Source organism: Sardina pilchardus, chromosome 2 (assembly GCF_963854185.1).
Source record: "Sardina pilchardus chromosome 2, fSarPil1.1, whole genome shotgun sequence".
Taxonomy (NCBI): Eukaryota; Metazoa; Chordata; class Actinopteri; order Clupeiformes; family Clupeidae; genus Sardina; species Sardina pilchardus.
In genome coordinates, this window is record NC_084995.1 from 16708233 (window position 1) to 16729406 (window position 21174).

Sequence of the window (21174 nt, forward strand, 5' to 3'; positions counted from 1 at the left end):
ATTGGTAATTTTCTTTTCTGTAGGCCTATATAAAAACAGATTGGATGCTGGACAAAGTCTCGTCTTACAGTATGTGATTACATATCATCATTTTATGGTGAGGGTTCCAATGACATCACTCTGATAATGAGAGCACTAGAACAAAGATGTCATGAGCTGGGCTGACGTGCCCATACACACACACTGAGATCCTTTCGGCACAACATATGCTGCCAGGTGTAATCTCAATTCTTAATGTAATGCTTTGATGTTTAAGAAACTTTAATCAAAAGACAGATGATAAACAATACTTAATAATCATCATTCAATGTAAAATCATCATTGTAGATTTATAAATGTGGAGTAATGGTTTGCACACACATTTTACTAGGAACATAAAGAGATCATGTCAAAAACTGTTTAGAGAGTGACAACTGCAGACGAAATATAAACAGAACGCTGCAATTTTTGCTCCCATTTTAGTGAATTGAAGTGAAAGAAGTAAGATCCTTCTATGCACACAAAAATACTTATTTCTCTCATATTGCTAATTGATCTACTTGACAGGTGTGGCATTAAAAGATGCTGGTTAAAAAAACGAATTGACAGTTGGCTGTAGGAATGTCCACAAGAACTATTCCCTGAGAACAGAATTCAAAGGTGTAGTGCTCAGGCAGACAGATTTGTTTGTGAACAAAGATTGAGGAAAATGAGTGTGTGTGATCTTGTGTGTAAAGGAAGTCATGAACTCATGACAAATGGGAACAAGATATGTTGCAATTAGGTTTCTGTTGAGTATCTATGAACTGCAATTATGTCAGTGATTTACAGTCACCCTGTTCTACTGTTTAACTTTTACTTATCACCATGCCATATGTAATAATATTTTGTTTGTATGACTATGATTGTTGTGTAGCTAACTAGTTTTATCTGATAAAAGCACTGGGCAGGACAGATCGATGATGCAGTATAACTAATAAACAGCTCATATTGCCACTGTAATGTTAACAAATGAGATAATAAAGAATTAGCCTTTGGAACTGTAGCATCATGGCTCGAGCAGTCATCAGTGTCCTTGCCAAAGGTCAGATTCAGGCTGTACCCATCCCTCGCCCATGACACTTTGCAGGCTGAAGGGCTGGAAGTACTCAAGTCGGTGGCTATCAGATGGACACAAATAGAGGAAAATGTCCTTATTGAGTAAGGGAGTTGTTAAGGAACTTGCATATTTTCTAATACAATGCATGTATAGCTGTATTTACAGATAGCCCTGTCTCAATTTTTGCTTCAAACAGCACCATCAAGTTTAGTCTTAAACTCATATTAATTACAGATAACTACATACAGTACAAATCATCACATGAACAAGCTGAAATGGTACCTGCGTTAGCCATTACAGTATTGTTATGAAGCTTCTCATACATTTTCATGATGGTTAAGGGGAATGACCAATGATGCCTTGATCTGTCTTTCACATGTTATCATAATGAATTTGAAGTTTAAGAACGTGACAATAACAAACAACTCAAAAGTGGCAAATTGTTGTTGTTGTTGTTGTTGTTGTATAATGTCAGAACATAACCATCCAACACACAGGAAATACATTTTATTGTGACTATAATGGGGCAAGCACTTGGTCATACTTACAAGTCTGGTCCCTGGCCCTCCACAAGATCTGCCCTCGGTACTGGGTACAAAGACTCGTAGATCCTAGAAGCTCCTGACCCGTGAATAGCGTAGGAGTTCATCTTATCCACGCCTGGTGGAAAATATCTCCAGGGCAAGAGGGCTTCACCCGTCCATTTTTTGTTTTTTATTGTGGCACTGAATGTCAGAGGCAGTGCTTGCTTCATGAAAATAAAAGAAAAAGAGCAGGGAAAATAATTCACCAAATACATTTCAAGCAGGCTGTTGCTAACAACGAGGGATGATGATTCTGTGGCATACCTGAAAAGCATTATGTTTCCCAGACAGCAGAAGAATCAAATGCTGGCCATGTCTGTGGATCAATCAAGCAATAACTCACACAGTTGGATAATGGATTCACAGGAAACACAATTATACCACCGCCACCACTAGAGCCTCACATCTCTTCAACAGACATTTTTAATACTACACAAGAGAAAATAAATCAATAACTGATTCTTGAGTGTTACCAACATAACTTACGGACACACTTCCACCTCAAGGTACTTCTCATTAGAGCTGTTCAAGAAGAATGATTCAACCACTGTGGGGAAAAAAAATATATTGTTGGAATTCACAGGTACTAATAATGAGACAAAATGTATTTGAATTACATGATAACCAAAGTCATGAATGCTTATCTGTCTTGGTCTGGATGATAAAAAGGAGAGAGCAACACTAAAGTCTGTGAAACTATCAGTGGGGGTTTGGTTACTTGCCTTTGCATCCATCTTGAACTGTATTCCTTTCTGACATAAGCCCTACTACTGACCTCTAGTGGCTATACAGACAGAACAGTGTGGCTATTGATGCTTTGCACATGATGTCATGCTTTGTTCATGCCACAGCAAAATAGCCTGGAGGACAAATCTAATCAATGGGTTGTAATGGGATGCATCTCAAAGCTGGGTGATTTTAGTGAGACTTAACTCTCGTAATGCCCTATGAGATTGAACTTAATTTAACTCCCTTCCAACAAACCTCATAGTGAGATTTAACTCTAGAGGCCTAGGCGTGTTGTCAATGTCCTTCTTCAAAGTTAACAGTGTCATTTGTGTTAGGGTTTTTGTATATTAGAAGGCCATTTGCATCAAAGTTTGACAATTAACATATACATACTGACATATGTAACTCTAGTTAGTTACTCTTCACTGGCTTCCTACTGCAGCCATAATCAACATTCCTCACTCGCCAACAGGATATTTACTGGATCTGCTATTTTACTTCCATGCTCCAGCTGTACGTTCCACCTTGTTCCACAGTGGTCCTCTGATGAGCAAGAGGTCAACGACAGAACTATTTTCTTCTGCAAATCCCCTTTGGTGGAATGATTTACCTAATGCTTTTGGGATCTTCAAAAAGCATCTAGACTAATGTGATTACCTTGTAATTCTCTTTAGAGAGTTAGTTGTTATATGTTGACGATTATTGTCATTATTTTGTTAAATGACATTTAGTCTATTACAGTACTGGTCAAAGTTAGGCTATATGCCAGGTATGAAGAGCTCTTTTCCAAAACCCTAAATCCATATTTGAAAACATTAATGTTATTTAATTGTGTATTTTGGTAATATCAATAAAAGTGCAGTTGTGTTGTTTTGATTGAATAAAGATAAATCAAAACTCAATTACAGTTCCATTGAAATTACTTGGGAAAAAATGCATTAACATGGTGGATATAGCATTTTGGAAAAGAGCTCTTCATGGAATATTGTAGGCCTGCTTTCTTAGAACTATTGTATTTTCACTTCATCAAAAATATTACACAGACTGTAAGATTAGCCAACACAGCCGAGTGTTAATTCCAACCTGTTGCCATCCCAAATCCTATCCCTAAACTGTCAAACTGATGCCACATTTCTTGCCATTCATAGATCAAGGAAATTAACACAGATAAATAAAGGGGGGTTACGCAACCATGAAAGGCACTGATTCAATATAACCCAATAGCACTGGTGAGTATTTACTTCCACTGAGCCAATTTACGCACCTTCATAATCCCACAGTCCAGGGAAAGGTTGTCCAGGGGGACCAGGTGGAGCTGGCGGTTCATTGAAGAAGGGAGCAGAAATCCCCATCTTTAAGCCCCCTTCACCAGGAGAAAATTTGATCTTAACTGGATCATGGCCAACTGGTAAACTGTCCCAAGTATGCGTAATTTGGTACTCCATATCTGCTTGAATGGGGGGAAATATTAAAACAAGTAACTAGACAAATTTGCATCAGCCTATGTTCTAATAGGCCTATGCCTTATTGCAGAGGCCTAGGCCTACATCTGAGACATGAAGTGCACTAGGCTGAACTGAACACTGAGTTTGAATATTTGACATTCAATATCTATATCTGACAGTTTCTGAGTTTGTCCATTCACGTTACCTCAGCCCACAGCCAGCTCTGCAAAGCATATAGAAAGGAATCTTGGTCGACTTTTATATCACAAGGTGACAATCCAAACTCATAAACCCATAAAAATGGGTAAGGTTCGTTCTAGGGATCGTATTCCGGAATTCTGTCACAAAACTAGCACGTGATGACACAGACTGTGCAAAAAAGTACACAGCCTGTGATTCATGCTACAATGCTTTAGTCCTATATACTTCAGTCGGAACGGGAAAGCAGACTTTGTTATGTCTTCTTCTTCTTCTTCTATTTAATGGCGGGTCATATTTTCTCAAACTTTGTTATGTCTCCGCAGATACATGCAGATACATCTGTCACCGGACCAGAAAATTGTCAATTTCCGTGATTGAGAATTCCAGATACACGTACAACGTCGATTTGGGCTATTTTGATTGGTCCAGCTGGGTCAGTTCAAACTCGATGGCGGAAGGGTTTTAAATGTTTGGCTTGAAGTTTGAAAGGTACAGGGTATTTTATAAAACGACGGACATTAAACGTTATCATTGTAAAACAAATGTAATTAAAGTCCGTTTTATTGCAGTACAGTATTTGTGAACAACAACAAAAAGTTAATCAAACTAGCTGCTGGAAACAGAAGCCTAACGTTAGCATTTAGATTAACCTTTCGAGCTAGCATGTCGCGTTATTTACTAACCTTTCGAGCGAACGTTTTATGGGTTGGTTATTGAAGATACTGACACAATGTCCCATTTCTTATCTTATTGTTGCGGTGGTGCTAAGAAAGTAAGCATCCTTATTCGGGTTGGACGTCTATTTACCATAATCAGCTAGGTAAGTTAGCTAGTGTGTTGTCCACTCAAGTTATTATTAACGTTAGCTACCAAGCTATGTCTCTTGATAATTTGGGTGAAAAATGACATTACGACAACAGTGTTCATTTTTCCTACATTGTGTTGTAGCCATTGGTTAACATTTGCATGAATTGCGTGTTGTTGCTTGTTGTTATGCATGGAGGCTTGTGCAAATGCATGCAGGCTGACATCTAATGTCCCTGGAGTTAATGTTTGTTTTACCTGTTGTTATGTAGCTGCTTAGCTATGTGTGTAACGTATGTGGGTGTACTCTGTATGCCATCTGTAGCGCTAGACAGCGCGGACGAGCGAGGTTATTCAATCACGACTTCACACGACCGTGTGTCCAACCACTAGGTAATTAATTTAATCCAGCTAAGGTTTGTTACTTTTAGTACTAAATGTATTACTAAATACCAGATTAACCAAATGCTTTAAGATGGATGATATTGCATTGCAATTGTTTTGAATATCTGCTTTAATGAGGATTTGGTGACTGGATTAACTGTAACCGTAACATTATCGGCTAGTTAGCTAACGCTGGCAAATAATCAAGAAACATTTGTTGCACGTTAATGCAGGTTGCAAGATGTCAACAGAAAACGAATTTCGGCAAAATCAAGGTAAGTATTCACCTGATGCGCATGCTAAGAATACCACTTGGTGAAAGGTGACTCGACATCTCCGAACCTGTCTGCAGCATGCTAAATACAGGAGTGTGTCGTTTTACAGCAGTGCATCTTGGGGTTGATAGTGACATTGCGTGTAGACAGAATTCGATTATCTAGACGTGCTACTTGAATGGTTCTACTGAGAACATACGGCTTATTCCTACTGATTCATTCCCCAGGTCCTCGGCAATCTGCTGGTACTGGGTACCAGGATCCTCAAATATCTTCTGCAATGTTTACACAGGTATTTTTTGTAACCTATTTAATAAATCCCTAGTGCATCATCACAAAATTGTCAGGAACTACTACCACTGACCGTCTGCCATATGGCAACTGAAGTAACAAATTAAATCCAAACTTGGCTAGATACATCAGTTATCTTATTATGTCCATACAGTCTCTCTAAAATGCTCCCTTTCCCCCTGAAGCATGGTGAGCACATGGGCTTGGACCCCCTCGATCCTTGGACAATGGACAGAAGGTTAGTGATACAGCCATCGTGTTTCATTGCCTGACACCAAAAAGTGATATATACGCGTAACCACATTCTTCTATGTCCCTGACAGTATCATGGCTCCACTTATAGCAGAATATGACCGCCATATTGACGACATGACGAGGCAACTGCAGCTGTATCAGGTGCAAACCGACTAAGTTTAAACATTCATCTTAACATTGTCATTTTCCATACTGTAAGGGGTTGGCAGTGAAATGCATTTGCATCGCTGACTTTGCTTAAATTTGTTTTTTTTTGTATGCACAGAGGCAGATGGCTGACATCAAAGTGAAACTGGAGACAGTTATTCAAGAAAATGAACGGTATGTCACTGGCAGAAGTGAATATCATGTTTGAGTGCCAATCATAGAAGTCTGTTAAAGAAGTCTGTTTTGTGTCGTGACAGATTGCATTGGCAACCTTATCCTTTTTTTCTCATTGGGAAACAGATTTTATGGTCTTTTTTTAACGTGTCACAAGCAATACTGTTCTAGATGTTAAGGTGAAAGTAAAAGTTTACTGGTATTTAGCAGACACTTTTATTCAAAGTGGCACGGCAGGTTTCTGGGAGCTGAGCGCTGGCTGACCGATGGTCAGGCAGTATTGCCACCACTGCTCCACCAGGCCCATGATGATGATGATGATGATGATGTAGTAATGCTAATTAGACACTGCAGCATGCTAGCCTTTATATTGATGCATTGTTTTCTCCATCTTGCACAGATTAGATGATGCGGGGTAACATTATGGAAATTAATTGTGGAAAAATGCCCTCAATTTACCTGCATTTGGCCATTTCATGACTCATAGCTCAAGCTTACACTTTTCAAAATGGCTTTGTTTAAAAGCCAACTAAACCTAGCTCCCCTGTTAACCTCAACATTTGGCATATCTTTAACATTTAAAATGCCCCTCTACATACACTGTTCTCCACAGACTGTCGTGAGCTAGTGGCACTGATCTCCACAGTCACAGTCTGTGTAGTCATTTGTCTAAAGTGTGTTTGTTTATGGGGTTAAGTCTGCATTCAGAGCTCCGAGCGTCAGTGGAGAAACAGCTCCAGGCGTTGCCAGTGGGGTCTGGCTTGGATGGGGAGTCCGTGGCCGACGACGTGATCCTAAAGAGCCTAAAGGATCAGCTGGAACATTCCGCAAATGTGAGTTCATGGAAACCCTTTCTCATTTGCCCACATCATGTAGCCTCCATCAGCAGGGCTCAGAGTTAACTTTAAAAAGTGATTGTCAGCTTGACAAACAGGCACAGCTTTTTGTTGCCAAATCCAGCTAATGGTTGCCATAATTACTGACCTTCATTTTAAAATGTGAGTGTGTGCTGCACTGTTGGTTAGACCAGGGATTCCCAAACTGTGGTATGCGGACCACCGGGGGTATGTAAGCTGCTTCTAGGGGGTACACGAGATGACGGTGTTGAAAATAAACCTTTCCCATTTTCTGTAATTAATTCATGAATAAATACAGAATTTTGAATTGGGTTATAATGCTATGGAAACGTGACATTAGGAAATCATTGTAAACTCTGTAGTAGGCTACATTTTCATTCAGCTTATTAAACATGATGCCTGGAATGCATTACTTATTATTGTGTCAGATTGTGGAGGTATGCGAGCCGAGTCAGTGTGTACAGTAGAAGGCGGTACGTTGGGAAAAAGTTTGGGAACTGCTGGGTTAAGCTAAACCAATCTGAATTGAAAAAGGTTTAAATTGTTTAAAAACTGCTGAATGGTAATGCAGTTGCCACAGGAGGCAAGCAGGGACAATGAAATGGTCACCACCTTGATTGTTAAGGACAACTGACAATATTTTTTTTAATGCAATGTTTATTGATTTTTCAACATAAAGAAGTATACAAAGCATTTGTCAATAATGGTCAACTCTACTGACTACACTACTCCAAAAAGAAAACAAACCTCTGGGCAGCTCCATAAAGAATGTATGAAACTCCCTACATTACCATGTGGGCAAAAGGTACAATAGGGATGGGGAGCTAAACCCATTAAATATCTTCTTTTGGGGGTCAAATAGGTGCGGTAACATATATCAAAATGAATAAATTGATGGTTCAGATTTTTTTATGAATTGGTGACATTGTCCCAAACAGCCTCCCAATCGATGTTTCCCTGTAGATTTCCTATATCTTTCTTCCAGTCTTCCAGACAAAATAGTCAGAGGTTCCAAGATGTGCCAGCAATTGAGAGTAAATAAATTAGACTATCCTTCTGGGTGCTCTTTGTATCAATTCTACAATAGGATGTGATCTTAAAATGGAGCCCCATTGGGTGTTACAGGATCTAAGGGCTGATCGCAACTTAAAATAGTGAAAAAGTGAATGAGTAGGGATACCATAATGAGAGACCAGGTCACCAAAACTCATGCATTTAGGTTAAACCAGTGTCTACTATGCTGCAATGTAAAGGACCAATGATATAGTTTAACATTTGGAAGGACCCAACCTCCTTGGAGTTTGGGTTGTTGTAACATTGACCATTTTATCCGTGAGCGTCTCTTATTCCATACAAATGACTTAAGCAGAGTATCTAGTCTTTTCCAGTAGTCCACTGGAGGGGGCAGAGGTATCATTTAACTAATGAAGTTAATTCGGGGTAAAACATTCATTTTAATGACCGAAATTCGACTAGGTACTGATGATGGAAGTGGCATCCATCTATTAATATAATTTTCTATTTTCTTCAAAATAGCACAATAATTAATCTTGGAAATAGATGATAGAGTTGATGTTATCTGAACACCTAAATAGGACACTTGGTCAGCCACCACAATGTCAGAAGGAATAGCCAGTTCATTTTTGTCCACATTGAGAAGCATGAGAACTGATTTTTTAAGATTAGTTTTAAAGCCTGAAAGTTTCCCAAAGTTGTCCAGCATGCTCATGATCTTTGGTAAGGAGGACTGAATATCAGATATACACTGCTCAAAAAAATAAAGGGAACACTGGTTCATAGGAGTATAGCATCAAGTCAGTCACACTTGTGAGATATTGATTTGGCCAGTTATGTAACAGAGGTGGTTTGTGAATCAGGTTGACCTGCTTTGTACAGGTACACCTGCAGTAAATTTCGTTGACATCAAAGCGGGTCAACCTGATTCACAACCACCTCTGTTACATAACTGTCCAGATCAATATCCCACAAGTGTGACTGACTTGATGCTATACTCCTATGAACCAGTGTTCCCTTTATTTTTTTTAGCAGTGTACAAATCAATGCATCATCAGCATACAGGGATATGTGACGTATAAACAACTGACAATTATTAATATCAAGTCCATATCAGATTAGCCTTTTTTCATGAATGTGTGCGTGTCCGTGTCCGTGCGTGTGTGTGTGTTTGTGTGTGTGTATGTGCATGCACGCTTGCTCCTGCAGGAGAAGCAGTGGGCTGTGGAGATGTGGCAGACGGCGGTGCAGGAGCTGGAGCGGCTGCAGAAGTTGCATCAGAGCTCTATGACGGATGGCCAGTCCCAGGCCGCCCAGCACCAACAGCTCAGGGTGAGACAAGAACACAACATAATCCCATCTCTCTCTCTCTCTCTCGCTCTCTCGCTCTCTCGCTCTCTCGCTCTCTTCAGGAAACTTGCACCATTATTGTACTGCATCATCTTCCCTTTCATTATTCAAGTACAGTACAGAAATATATTTAAATGAAAATAAAAATGAAAATTGTTTCACTTAATCTGTCTGGTGATGGTGAATGTACCAACATCTAATACTGTAGCCTCTGAGCTGCTTTTATATTGTATGGCCACTGGAGGGCACTAGTGTACAGTATTAAATGAGCACATGAGTTGAATGAGTGTTATTTCAGTGTTTGAAGTCTGTCTGGCATTTTCCCACCACTACCCACTTCTACTTCTGATGAGCACATCAGTATTGGGAAAACTTTATTTTGAAATATCCCTAATGGGTTCATTGTATTTGTACTATAAACCTTTTTGATAAAGTATTTTAACTGACATGTCACACTGTCTGATTGTGTTGTTCTTATGATTTTATGTTTGTCATATTCCGTAGAACCAACTAGTGCAAGTCCAGCAGCATCTACAGCAACTGCAAACCATTAATCAGAAGCTTGAGTTGGTAAGATTCTTTCTCTCTCCAACATACTGATATGTTCAAATACATTTTTGTCCTCAGTGCTTTCCAGTATCTTTCACAATATGGAATGGACTGCATCAAGCTGCCACTAGAGGGCGTTGTCCTAAATGTAGGTAGTACTCTTCAGATGGTCACCCTCAACATGGTTTTCCTACTGTTTAGCTGTAGTAGGAATGCTGTGGAGCAGCATGTTGGTCAATGTCACAGATTAGTCAACGCTAAAGTGTAATCAAGTATAAAAAACAGACATGGTGAAATCCCACAAACTTCATCCTAGCTGATGGTATCAATGTTGATAGGGGACGGTATCCAGGAGGTTGCTTGGATGGTATCAGAATCTTAAGTTGGTGACATTTCAACTGAGAGTGTTGAAACGGAGCAGTAATCATTGATTTTTGATCTCACCATGTGCTAGGTTTTCCTAGTCCCCGCCACATATGTGAAGTGTATAAGTCCTTTAACAGAGCCCTGTTCATCAGGTAGCTTGCTCGTAAGTGTTTGCAGCATAAGCCCTCTTCTGTGGCTTGTTAAACACGGAGGCATCTTGCTCTCCTCTAAGTCTGCTGTTACATAATGTTCTCAGACGACCAGGTAATCCCTAACGCTGCTTGTCGCTAATATGCTGCAGCGTCCCCTCGACACACACACACACACACACACACACACACACACACACACACACACACACACAGAGAGAGACTTAACGTGACCTCCGCTCATGCGCCGACTGATCACTGATCACCTGAGCGAGCGCCCGTCCGTCCGCCCCGGGACCCAAGCGGCTCCGCCTCCGAGGTGTGCTCTGGCGCAGGGCAGCCGGTGAGGGGGGGAAACCCGATCCACCTGCCTGTGCTGATGAATGTTTGATGACAGGCCTGGTGGGTGGGGGCCTCTCGTGCGCACTCCTTCCCCTCTCGCTGTGCTGCCTCTCAGGCCCTCTTCCGTCTCTCTCTCTCTCTCCTGGGGGGAGGGTCTTTGCTTTTTTCTCCCACGAGTATTACCCACCGACCCTCCACTGCCCTCCTCCCCCTGTGTGTGTGTGTGTGTGTGTGTGTGTGTGTGTGTGTGTGTGTGTGTGTGTGTGTGTGTGTGTGTGTGTATGAGGTGGGGGTAGGGGGAAGGCGGGTTGTTTTTTTTGTCTGGACTTTGTGTGTCACCATGCCTCACCGGAACCAATGTCTCTCGTGCCAAACACAGACGAACAAGCAGTTCCTGAAGACGGTGACGGAACAGAGCACGGAGCTGGAGGAGGTGCGTGGCCAGCTCAGGTAAGCCCGTCAGGAGCACACCTTTTCTCACAGGGGTCATTAACCCACATAGACGCGTCAGGGCTGCCAAAGCAGCATCGTCTGGGCCAGAGTGTACTTGATGCAGTGAGGAATAGTATCTTAAACTGAAATACCCAGTTAAACAAAACAAGTGCCTGATAGAATATGTTAGTTGGTATGGTAATTGATCTATATTCATGTGATTATAACTCCAGTGAGATGGCCATGGACCTTCTCTGTTGGTAATATTTTTTGTTTTGGTTTCGTTTTTGATGTAAAATAGGCTCGATTGTTGATTGGCCACTGTGGGAAATGCCCTACCACTAGGAATGTAATACCTCCTATTTCTGAAAAAGTGCCAATGGTCATTTTTAGTCAGTAGTTGTTTTAGAACATCAATTTTAAATTTTGGTTTTAAAGTCTAATAACACTAGTCAGTCATACCACTGGAGAAACACAGATGTTTTTGATTAAATGAATCGTAGTTGTTTATCGATTTAAAAAGCCCCCCGTGGTCTTTGATGGCCCCTGTGTCCCTCAGGCAGGCCAAGCTGGACCTGCGGACGGCTACAGGCAAAGTGGAGGAGATGACACGCCTGCTGCAGAGCGTCCAGGACCAGATGCAGAGGAAGGTGGTAGACACCCCTGTGCCCTGAGCACTGCACATCCCGCACCCTACACTCCCCACACTCACACTCTACACTCACACCCTGAGCACTGCACATGCCACACCCTACACTCCCCACACTCACACTCTACACTCACACCCTGAGCACTGCACATCCCACACCCTGAGCACTGCATATCCCACACCCTACACTCACACCCTGAGCACTGCACATCTCACACCCTACACTCCTCACACTCTGCACTCACTACACTCACACCTTGAGCACTGCACATCCCACTCACTACACTCACACCCTGAGCACTGCACATCTCACACCCTACACTCACCACACTCACACTCTACACTCACTACACTCACTACACTCACACTCTACACTCACTACACTCACACCCTGAGCACTGCACATCTCACACCCTACACTCCCCACACTCACACCCTACACTCATTACACTCACACCCTGAGTACCAGAGGTGGAAAACTCCAGCTTCAGTGAGTAAAAGTCCTACCACATATCTGTGCCAACCATTTTTTTAAACCATCGGATTCTAGCACAACTCTTCAGCTAGGTAGAGCAGCTAATTGATGAGATCACCTGTGCTAAGTGCACAGGTGGAACCAATACATGGTCGGACTTTTACTCACTGAAGCTGGAGTTTTCAACCTCTGCTGAGCACTGCACATCTCACACCCTACACTCACTACATTCACACTTTACAGTCACTACACTCACACCCTGAGCACTGCACATCCCACACTCTACACTCACTACACTCACACTATGAGCACTGCACATCTCACACCCTACACTCACTACACTCACTACACTCACTACACTCACTTCTTGAGCACTGCACATCCCATACCCTACACTCACTACACTCACACCTTGAGCACTGCACATCCCATACCCTACACTCACTACATTCTCACTCTGTACTCACTACACAGTGGGGCGGTGGTAGTGTAGTGGTTAAGGAGCTGGGCTAGCGTGCAGTAGCCTGAAAGTTGTCGGTTCAATTCCCAGCTTCCACGGTTATGCCCCTGAGCAAGGCTCTTAACCCCGAGTTGCACCGGGGACAATGTAACAGTGTAATCCCTTGTAATATAGTTGACATATGTAAGTCAACTGCTAAATGTACACACCCTACACACTCCACCCTACACACTCTACTCTCCCTCTCTCCCTCCCTCACACCCTACACTCCCTCCCTCCGTCCCTCCCTCCTCCTCAAAGACCCTGACTGCAGGATCCAAGCTGTTTGTGTTGTTTAACAGTTGTGGTAATCTGAAAGTGAGACTGAAGTGTGTGTGTGTGTGTGTGTGTGTGTGTGTGTTCAGGAGGACGATGCAGCCGAGGCCCACGGCAGGGAGGAGACGTCTGACCGGCGACTCCAGCAGCTGCAGACGGCATTAGGGCAGTTGGACAGCAGGTGTGTGTGACTTACAGTAGCCCTCACACCACCAACAACACACTGGTCACTCTTGACACATGACCACTTCATAGATACTCGAAGGTGGAGATCTTCCTGGGGTCGACCATGTCCATCTTATATGACTAGAATATAAACCTGCAGTGCTTTTCTGGACACCACATGGTGGTGGTTATATATGGTTACAGTTCTCAGTTCTCACTGCCACTCATTTAGCCATTTACGATTTTTAAAATCAATCGCAATACATAATTGCTTTGGGAAAATGTCTGTTGACATCAGGCACAGACATCCTCCTTGTTGGGCGTTGCGCGCTACCTGCTGTGGCCATTTCTTTTCATTCCTGTTTACATGGTGGACAGAAACACACTTTTCTTGAGCTGTAATTTCACAAGCGCCCGTAAAGTGTGTGAGCGCGTGCTGAACGGAGACCCGTGTGTTGTGCCGCCCCCTGGTGGCGGCGGCTCGCCCGGCAGGTTGAAGGCGGCGACGCAGGAGGCGGAGCAGGTGCGTCGGGAGCGCGTGACGTGGGAGCGGCAGGTGGGGGAGCTGCAGGGCCGCTGCTCCACGCTGGAGGAGGAGAAGTACGAGGCCTACGCCAAGGTGCGCGACTCCATCCAGCTGGCCGAGGAGGCCTCGCTACAGAAGGAGCAGGTGAGCGGCATCAGGTGCAAGGGGCAGGAGAGGACACGTTGGGACCGAGATGGGGGAACTCAGACACCATTAAAAAGCCCCATAAAGAGGGTTTTCTTAGCTTAGAATAACGTTTCCAAAACGGCACATAAACTCTTAATAGGGCGAATGGCACTTCTGCTGCACTGAGCAGGTCTTATCGCTTGTAAAACAGCCGGAGGAAGTTTGGTGCCCCCCCTCCCCCCCTTCTGAAAAACGAAATGGAAAAAAGTTGCTACAGGAATTCAGAGGTCTCTTTCTACAGACTGCTGTCGGTGCACTCCCTCAGAGTTATGTTCATACTTAGTTGTAAAAGACGTATGTTTAGTTAGTTTATTATTGCGCTTCTCAAATGTAGGGGGACCCTGAGAGCAAATCTTAAGCCTTACAGTTTGGTGTTCATTTACTGAAGACGATAGGAAGGTGCTTATGTAAACAAACAAACAAATGGAGAATGAAAATGATCCCAAAATGGATGGAAGCATACAACTATGAGCCACAGAAACAATCTGTATATTGATTAGATTATTAATCCTTTTGATTAGTTTGTTCGTGTCGTCCATGGGACGATTTGAAAAAGCTGAAGTGTTTCCCTGTGACTGACTTTGTAGTAAAGGTGAGTGGTGTTACTGACTGTGGTGTGGTGTGGAAAAAGAAGAGAGATCCAAGGCACTCAAAACTGATGCATATAACTACTTTGACTACTTAAACATGCTTCCGCGTTGTGTGGTGTGCCTTTAGGCTCAGTTGCGGGAGAAGCAGAAGGCGGAGGAGCTGGAGAAGATGAAGGAGGCCATGAGGCAGCTGGTCCAGGACGCCGCCATCAGAACCCGCAAGGAGGTCAGTGCTCCTCAGCCCTGCTCGGCCCCGGCCGTGCCGCAAAGAGACGCCACTCCGCCAATCGGGTGACCGTTCGCTTGAGCACATCTGCTATTTGTTCATGGTCTAAGTCAAAAGCTAAGCAGTGATGTGTTTGTTCAGTGTTTGGATGGGAGACCACATTAAGTGACACTGAAATGTGGCCTATTTGTATACGTCACAAGTGTTCTCTAATTGTTTTTTTTCTCTGGTTGAAACTGTGTGGTCAATGATAAAGTAAGAAGTTGGTCAGATGTTATCTGAAATGATATGTTCCAAAATGAAATGGGAAGTGAAGCACAGTTGAGAAAACGTGCTAAACAACCACGCTAACCACTACACTATCATGACTAAGACTGAGGCGCACTCTGCACTGCCAATTAAACACGGCAACACACAACAGCTTGCTGTCGACACAAAAAATGCACCAAATTCACTTCGCCGTGGTCACACGACGCGTTTTGAACCACACTTGGAGCAGTGTTTCGAAACACTTGCGCTTCGAAAGCGCGGCACTGATTTGAAACGGCAGTTTCGAGAGTCACATCCCTAACTGAATGGTCACTTGTCAGGAAAGGGCCGAGACTTTGGCACAAACCAATGGTACTATCCCACAGCATGCTAATGCGATGGGATGTGTAAAGTGAGGACGTCTTGGGGTTACACTTACAGTGTTATTAAGGTTGTGATATCACTGGAGTGGAAGTCTTATGGACTGTGATGCAGAGCCATTGCAGCTTAATTCCAGTAGTATTGTTTTATCAAGTGCTTGTTCAGCTTTGCAGATCCTTGGGATCTGTGCAATTGGAAGCAGACTCAAAACAGCTGTAAATCTGGGTTTGTATTTATGTAGTCACACTAGGTCAGACAATTCACCTGCGTTTGCATGGTAAACATTTCAAGCTGTTTGAGTAGAGAAAGTACAGCACCGCAGCACCACTATGAATCAGGCAAGTGGTGTTATTCTATAGTGATGTCTTGCAGATGGGACCCATGAAACGAAAGGGAGATTTGTCTGGAATGCCATGAAAAAGATATTTGATCAAAGATGAAATGATGGTGGTGGAGAATGAAGCAAGCGGTTGTGTAAGCAGCGTTTTTAAGGCAGTAGTTGGAATGTAATGTTGCTGCAGAGGCTTTGGCCTCCGTTAAGAATTTGTGCAGTTGTAGATGTCGTTGTAATTATCCTGTCTATCCTTAACACATTCATTTGATTTCTATTCCGCCGGAGGTCATGAAGAGTTAGATAAGGAGGTCTCTCCACCTCCTCCCAATAGACTGCTCCTTTGAGTTGAGCTGTGTGAGTGCAGCGCACCGGTATGTGGAGGTACCAACTGTCCGCCGCCTCAACGGTCAGCCGTTGGTGGCTCCGTTAGGAGAGCCGTGTTTGTTCCTGAGCTGGTGACGGCCTCGTTGTGTTCCAGGTGGAGAACGTCAGGAAGCAGTGCAACGTCCAGATCCATCGGATGGCGGAGGAGCTCTCGGCTCTCCAGCTGGTACGTGTGCAGCACCGCTAGTCGAGTCCAGTGGAGTCCCGGGTCAATCTGGAGCTCCACTCTGATGTTCTTAGTGAATGTGTTCTTGGGATGGGGAACCACAGACTGATTTGTGTGTCCTCCTCGACTGCCCACAGGAATGCACTGATAAAGAGGCTCAGATCGAGCGCTCCCATCGCGAGAGGAAGGCCGTGGAAGAGGAGCTGGAGAAGGTGAGCACTGGGGGTCCTCCCTGCAGGGGGGGAGGAGGTTAGACTGACCTGCAGCCTGATTGACCCAGAGCACAGATCAAAACAAAAACGGCTGAATCCTACTCTTACACAGCCACATCTCAATTCTCCACTATCCTAATTGGACTATCTAGAGTTTGACTATGACTAACTGACCCCACAGCACAAAGTAAGGAGGATGTCTGCGCCTGATGTCAACAGACATTTGCTAGCTGGCTCTATACCAGACCTAATGCAAAATGTAAATGCATGTCCTTATATACACAAATCCAGGGAAACACGGAAGTAACGCAGCGCCGCCATTACTGCGTGCCTGGCTGCTAAGAAAGTAGTGCGTTGGTTCCATAGACGGCTGTTGCAGAGGTTAGCTGTAATTAATACATGTCTTAATACCTTATGTTGTTAATAAATTACCTTCATCGGTAAGTTTTGGCCACAGTCTGACATCATCTACCCAATGTTTCCTTTCACCTGACATTTTCTTTCATGAGCAGGAGCTCTTGTTAGACACTCTCTGACAGGATGCTTTCATTGAAAAGCACAGGCAAGTGTCACTCGTCACACTCCGCAGGCACGCAGTAATGGCGATATTCAAGATGGCAGCGCCCATAAAGTTCACGCTGGATTTGTGTATAGCAATCATGTACCTTGAAAATTAGCTTTAACAGTTGAATAGAAAACTGAATTGTCTGTAGTCTCCTTATTCACGCCACTGCTTTTGTTAGCCTATATTTTGTCTTCTACACGAAAAAATATACCCGATGTTTTCGTGTAGACGTGGCCCCAGTTAAGGTGTGTGTGTGTTTGTGTGTGTGTGTGTGATATTGCAGATGTACAAAGAAGGGCGGAGCGGAGAGCCGGAGTTCCGCAAGATGGAGGTCCTCCATCAGCGGTGCTTGAACGCGGAGCGGCTGAAGGACGACATGCACCTCACCCTCCAGACCACACAGACCAAGCTGAAGAAGATGGAGATGGAGTGAGTTCTGTTCACACACTTGAAAGCATTGAAAATGAGTCCTGGTGTGTGTATGCATGGACACACTTCGTAGGACAGGAATGTGTGTCATTGTGATTGCATGTTATGGTTTTCGAAGTCATTCAATGACGCTGTGTACTGTGGCCTGCTCTGTCTCTGTCTGTCTGTCTGTCTGCGTGCGTGTCTGTCTGTCTGTGCGTGCGTATGTGTGTGTGTGTGTGTGTGTGTGTGCGCACGCGTGCATGTGTGTGCAGTTACACGGAGGAGCTGTCCCGGTGCCAGGAGGAGGTGCGGCGGCTGCAGGCGGGGTTGGCGGGGGCGCGGGACGACTGCGGCTCCATCAGCGAGGAGCGACTGCAGCTGCAGCAGGAGAACCAGCAGCTCCGCAAGGACATGGAGGAGCACCGCAAAGCCAGCCTGCTCGCGCAGAGGAAGGCCAAGCAGCAGGTGTGTGTGTGTGTGTGTGTGTGTGTGTGTGTGTGTGTGTGTGTGTGTGTGTGTCAGTCAGACCTGTAGATCCTCACTCCTATATCTGCCCAAGGCCAACACACTTCAATTGTCTGCACATCAAATGGCCTCCAAACCTTTCCCCAAGTCTCCAGGTTACATTTTTCAGGATAGGAAGATAGATAGCAGTCCATACAAAATTGCATGTAGAATATAAAGATCGGAAGATATAATTAAAGGTGTATGTAGCTCTTTCCACAGCAACACAATGGGGATACGTTCTTAAACAAGCGTGTATTTGGACACTGGTCACTGAAGAATCCATACTCCGTGCACACCCGTTGATGTGTATAATGAGAATCTTTTTAATTCATACACACATTTCTTTCAGAAGAGCTGAGTAAAGTGTGTGTGTGTGTGCGTGTGTCCAGGTGTCCCACATGGAGCAGGAGTTCTCGGTGAAGGAGCAGGGCCTGGACGCTCGTCTGCGTGAGCTGGAGGAGAGCCGGCAGAGCTCCAGCGCTGACCTCACACGCCTGCTGCTGGCCCAGCAGAAGACCACCAGGCGCTGGAAGGACGAGGCCAAGAAGCTGGCCGACGCCTTCGAGAGCAAGCTGAGCAACCTCAAGTAAGCGCAACCATTCACCACCCCCTTCACCACACACACCACACACACACACACACACACCGAATTCAGCGAGTGTGAAGGGACGTAAGCATTTGAAGTTGCACTGATACTCCGCACCATTCTCACCCATGTCTGATTTAGGAGTGAACTTCTGAGGCAGAAACAGCGGTCACAGGAGCTTGAAAATCAGCTGGAAGCAGACCATGAAAGAATCCTTGAGGCAAGTGGTATTACCTGCTGAAAGACCTCCTTTGGCAAAAAGAAGGGAAAAAAAACAAAACGTTTTAATCTTTTAAGCGCGTCAATTAGGTGTGTATTGTGTGTTGCGTCATCAGGGGCAAAATAAAGTATTTCTGGTTTAGATTGGCAGTGTACCAGTCGGGGCCTCAATGCTTTGTTATGGCAGAGCACTGTAGACTAGCTGAATACTGCATGCGGTAATCTCTGTACCTAACACAAACTTGCTAAAGCTCGATTTAGTGGAAGTCCACCCTAGTACCGTGTTCTTCTGTGTGGCTAACGTGACGTCTGGTCTTCTGGTCGTTGTCTCTGTGCTCTGTGGCCGAGCAGTATGAGCGGCAGGTGTCGGAGTACCAGGAGAGGAACGGCCGGCTGCAGAGACGGCTGTCTCAAGCGGAGCAGAGAGCGGCCTCAGCCTCGCAGCAGGTAGGGCTCACCACACACATGCAACACGTACTGTAGTAGCCAGCATGTACGGAGAATGCTTCCACAACTGTTGCCCTGACATGAGCATTCCTAGGGCTTGATAACGCGCATGCACCACCCAGGTGGGTGCTACACATTGGTACCGGTTAGTGAGGTTCCCCCTTCACGGTGAAGTTCCTTGATAAAGGGCTATATAAATGCCACGTTGTTTTTGTTGTTGATCCCACTGCTGCTCACAAACTCCTTCCTTGATGAGGTCCATTTATTCATTTGCATATCGCCATGTATCAAAACATGCACAGACAGATGTTTACCGCAACTGAATTTTCATGAATGACCATGCAAACGAGTTCAGTGGCAACTCGACTATAGAGCTGAAATGATCTACAGTAAAGTGGAATGTGTGAAATGACCAGCGGACCTTCTCCAGCTTACTTCCCCTTTTCTGTGTTTGTTTGTGCAGCTCACTATGCTCCAGAGACGGAAAGCTACTTCCCTGATGGACCTGGAGACTTTGTAATTAGTTGGTATCTCTTTCCCTTGCTCATTTCTTTTTATTTTTTTTTTTAAATAATAAAATAAAATAAAAGTGTTTGAAACAAACAATAAAGCAGAACATGACATTTTCCTTCAGCACTGTATATACTGTAACCCATCACTTACCTGATGCCTTTTACATTTGAACTTTTGTGGTGATTAATGATTCACCCAGAAGTCTTAATTTTAACAGCATTAATCATAGAGGTGACATACACACACACACACACACACATGCACAGTATCTTGTGAGTAGACATGTGCACATCCTAATGTAGGAGTATGCTTAATGAAAATAATAAGCAACTACTATTCAAGTATTGTTGTTATTGAAAGCTAGTTTTAGAACAAAACTCACTGCTGCTTTAATATTGGTCGACAAAATGAGGGTTCCTTGATTCTGTTTCTCATTCAACTGAACTGTTACTACCACAGCCAGTGACCTCCAAGCCTTAATAACCAATGCTATGCCATTCCATTGTCATCCTAAATGTGCATGCTCAGAATTTACCAAATGAACATAACAGATATTGCAGTAAGTTGTGAACTGCCTAGTAATCAAATACTTCTACCAGATAAAATACAGCAGATCATCAAAATACCAATACTTAAAAGAGATGGATGTCAGTACAAAGTACTCCTCCACTGAGCTTGTGCATATGAAAAAGACTATGCTACTAGTCCAACAGCTTATTTGGACTTGTTCCTGTTAGCTACTGAGGATTTTTTGTCATTTCAGTTCACAATATCCAACTGCTTTCAGTTGTTAACATAAATTGCTATTCATCACTCTCACCACTGGGTGGCAGTGTATCAAGACTAATTATTAATCAGGGCCTGAGAATCACCTGGCCTTGATTTGCTCAGCAGTCAAGCACTTGATTAAAAATCCATCACTGCCGCTCCCTTTATGCTGCCCTTGCACTGAAACACTTTTAGTTTATGCCAATGTTGACAGACTAATGCCGCTTCAATATGCCCTCGAAATGGAAGTTGTTAAGCTGGGACAACACTTCAGATATTTTTAGCCTTAATCAGAGTTATCTAATGTTCATTCTCAGCCTGCCTCTGTAATTTTAGGTGCTGGTATGTAGAATAGCTGCTAATGACGAGACAAACCTTAAATCTTTTGGTACCGAAATGAAATACCATTTTATA

General features: G+C 43.8%; 2 protein-coding genes and 1 long non-coding RNA gene across 5 annotated transcripts in view; 1 reads left to right on the forward strand and 2 right to left on the reverse strand.

Moving 5' to 3' along the window:
* Nucleotides 1–5575, reverse strand: c2h4orf33 (chromosome 2 C4orf33 homolog). 3 transcript variants are annotated; one of them, XM_062520518.1, is made up of 6 exons: nt 5513–5575; nt 3656–3838; nt 2149–2209; nt 1927–1978; nt 1627–1826; nt 1–1139 (listed from the first exon to the last, which is right to left on the reverse strand). In XM_062520518.1, the coding sequence occupies exons 2-6, from the start codon at nt 3834–3836 to the stop codon at nt 1046–1048; spliced, it is 588 nt and encodes a 195-aa protein (XP_062376502.1). In that variant the 5' UTR covers nt 3837–3838; nt 5513–5575; the 3' UTR covers nt 1–1045. The 3 variants fall into 3 exon arrangements, with proteins under 3 accessions (XP_062376502.1, XP_062376500.1, XP_062376501.1); XM_062520516.1 differs by lacking the exon at nt 5513–5575 and adding an exon at nt 4042–4373; XM_062520517.1 differs by lacking the exon at nt 5513–5575 and adding an exon at nt 4042–4373 and having other exon boundaries at nt 3656–3841.
* Nucleotides 4613–20038, forward strand: sclt1 (sodium channel and clathrin linker 1; the record flags this gene model as incomplete). Its single annotated transcript, XM_062520511.1, is given in 23 exon segments — nt 4613–4857; nt 5167–5234; nt 5459–5500; nt 5728–5792; nt 5977–6029; nt 6115–6187; nt 6312–6367; nt 7065–7200; nt 9448–9570; nt 10093–10158; nt 11374–11444; nt 11986–12076; nt 13415–13506; nt 13983–14160; nt 14920–15018; nt 16461–16532; nt 16670–16744; nt 17593–17738; nt 17993–18185; nt 18617–18813; nt 18955–19033; nt 19384–19479; nt 19943–20038. Coding segments are annotated over 21 exon segments (2052 nt in total). The 3' UTR covers nt 20000–20038.
* The window catches only part of LOC134065078 (uncharacterized), an 11660-nt gene continuing 9192 nt past the window's right edge, over nt 18707–21174 (reverse strand). Inside the window, exons 2-3 of the long non-coding RNA XR_009936310.1 lie at nt 18940–19062; nt 18707–18837 (exon numbers count right to left, since the gene is read on the reverse strand). This is a non-coding gene — a long non-coding RNA (uncharacterized LOC134065078). The remainder of the gene's footprint in view (nt 18838–18939; nt 19063–21174) is intronic.

Excerpts from the sequence above, each read along its gene's own strand:
- c2h4orf33 (XM_062520518.1), bottom strand. The coding sequence starts at position 3,836 with ATGGAGTACCAAATTACGCATACTTGGGACAGTTTACCAGTTGGCCAT. Across the intron at positions 1,979-2,148 it reads CTTGAGGTGGAAGTGTGTCC|ACATGGCCAGCATTTGATTC; the intron begins GTAAGTTATGTT and ends ATTGATCCACAG. Across the intron at positions 1,827-1,926 it reads GGAAACATAATGCTTTTCAG|CAAGCACTGCCTCTGACATT; the intron begins GTATGCCACAGA and ends ATTTTCATGAAG.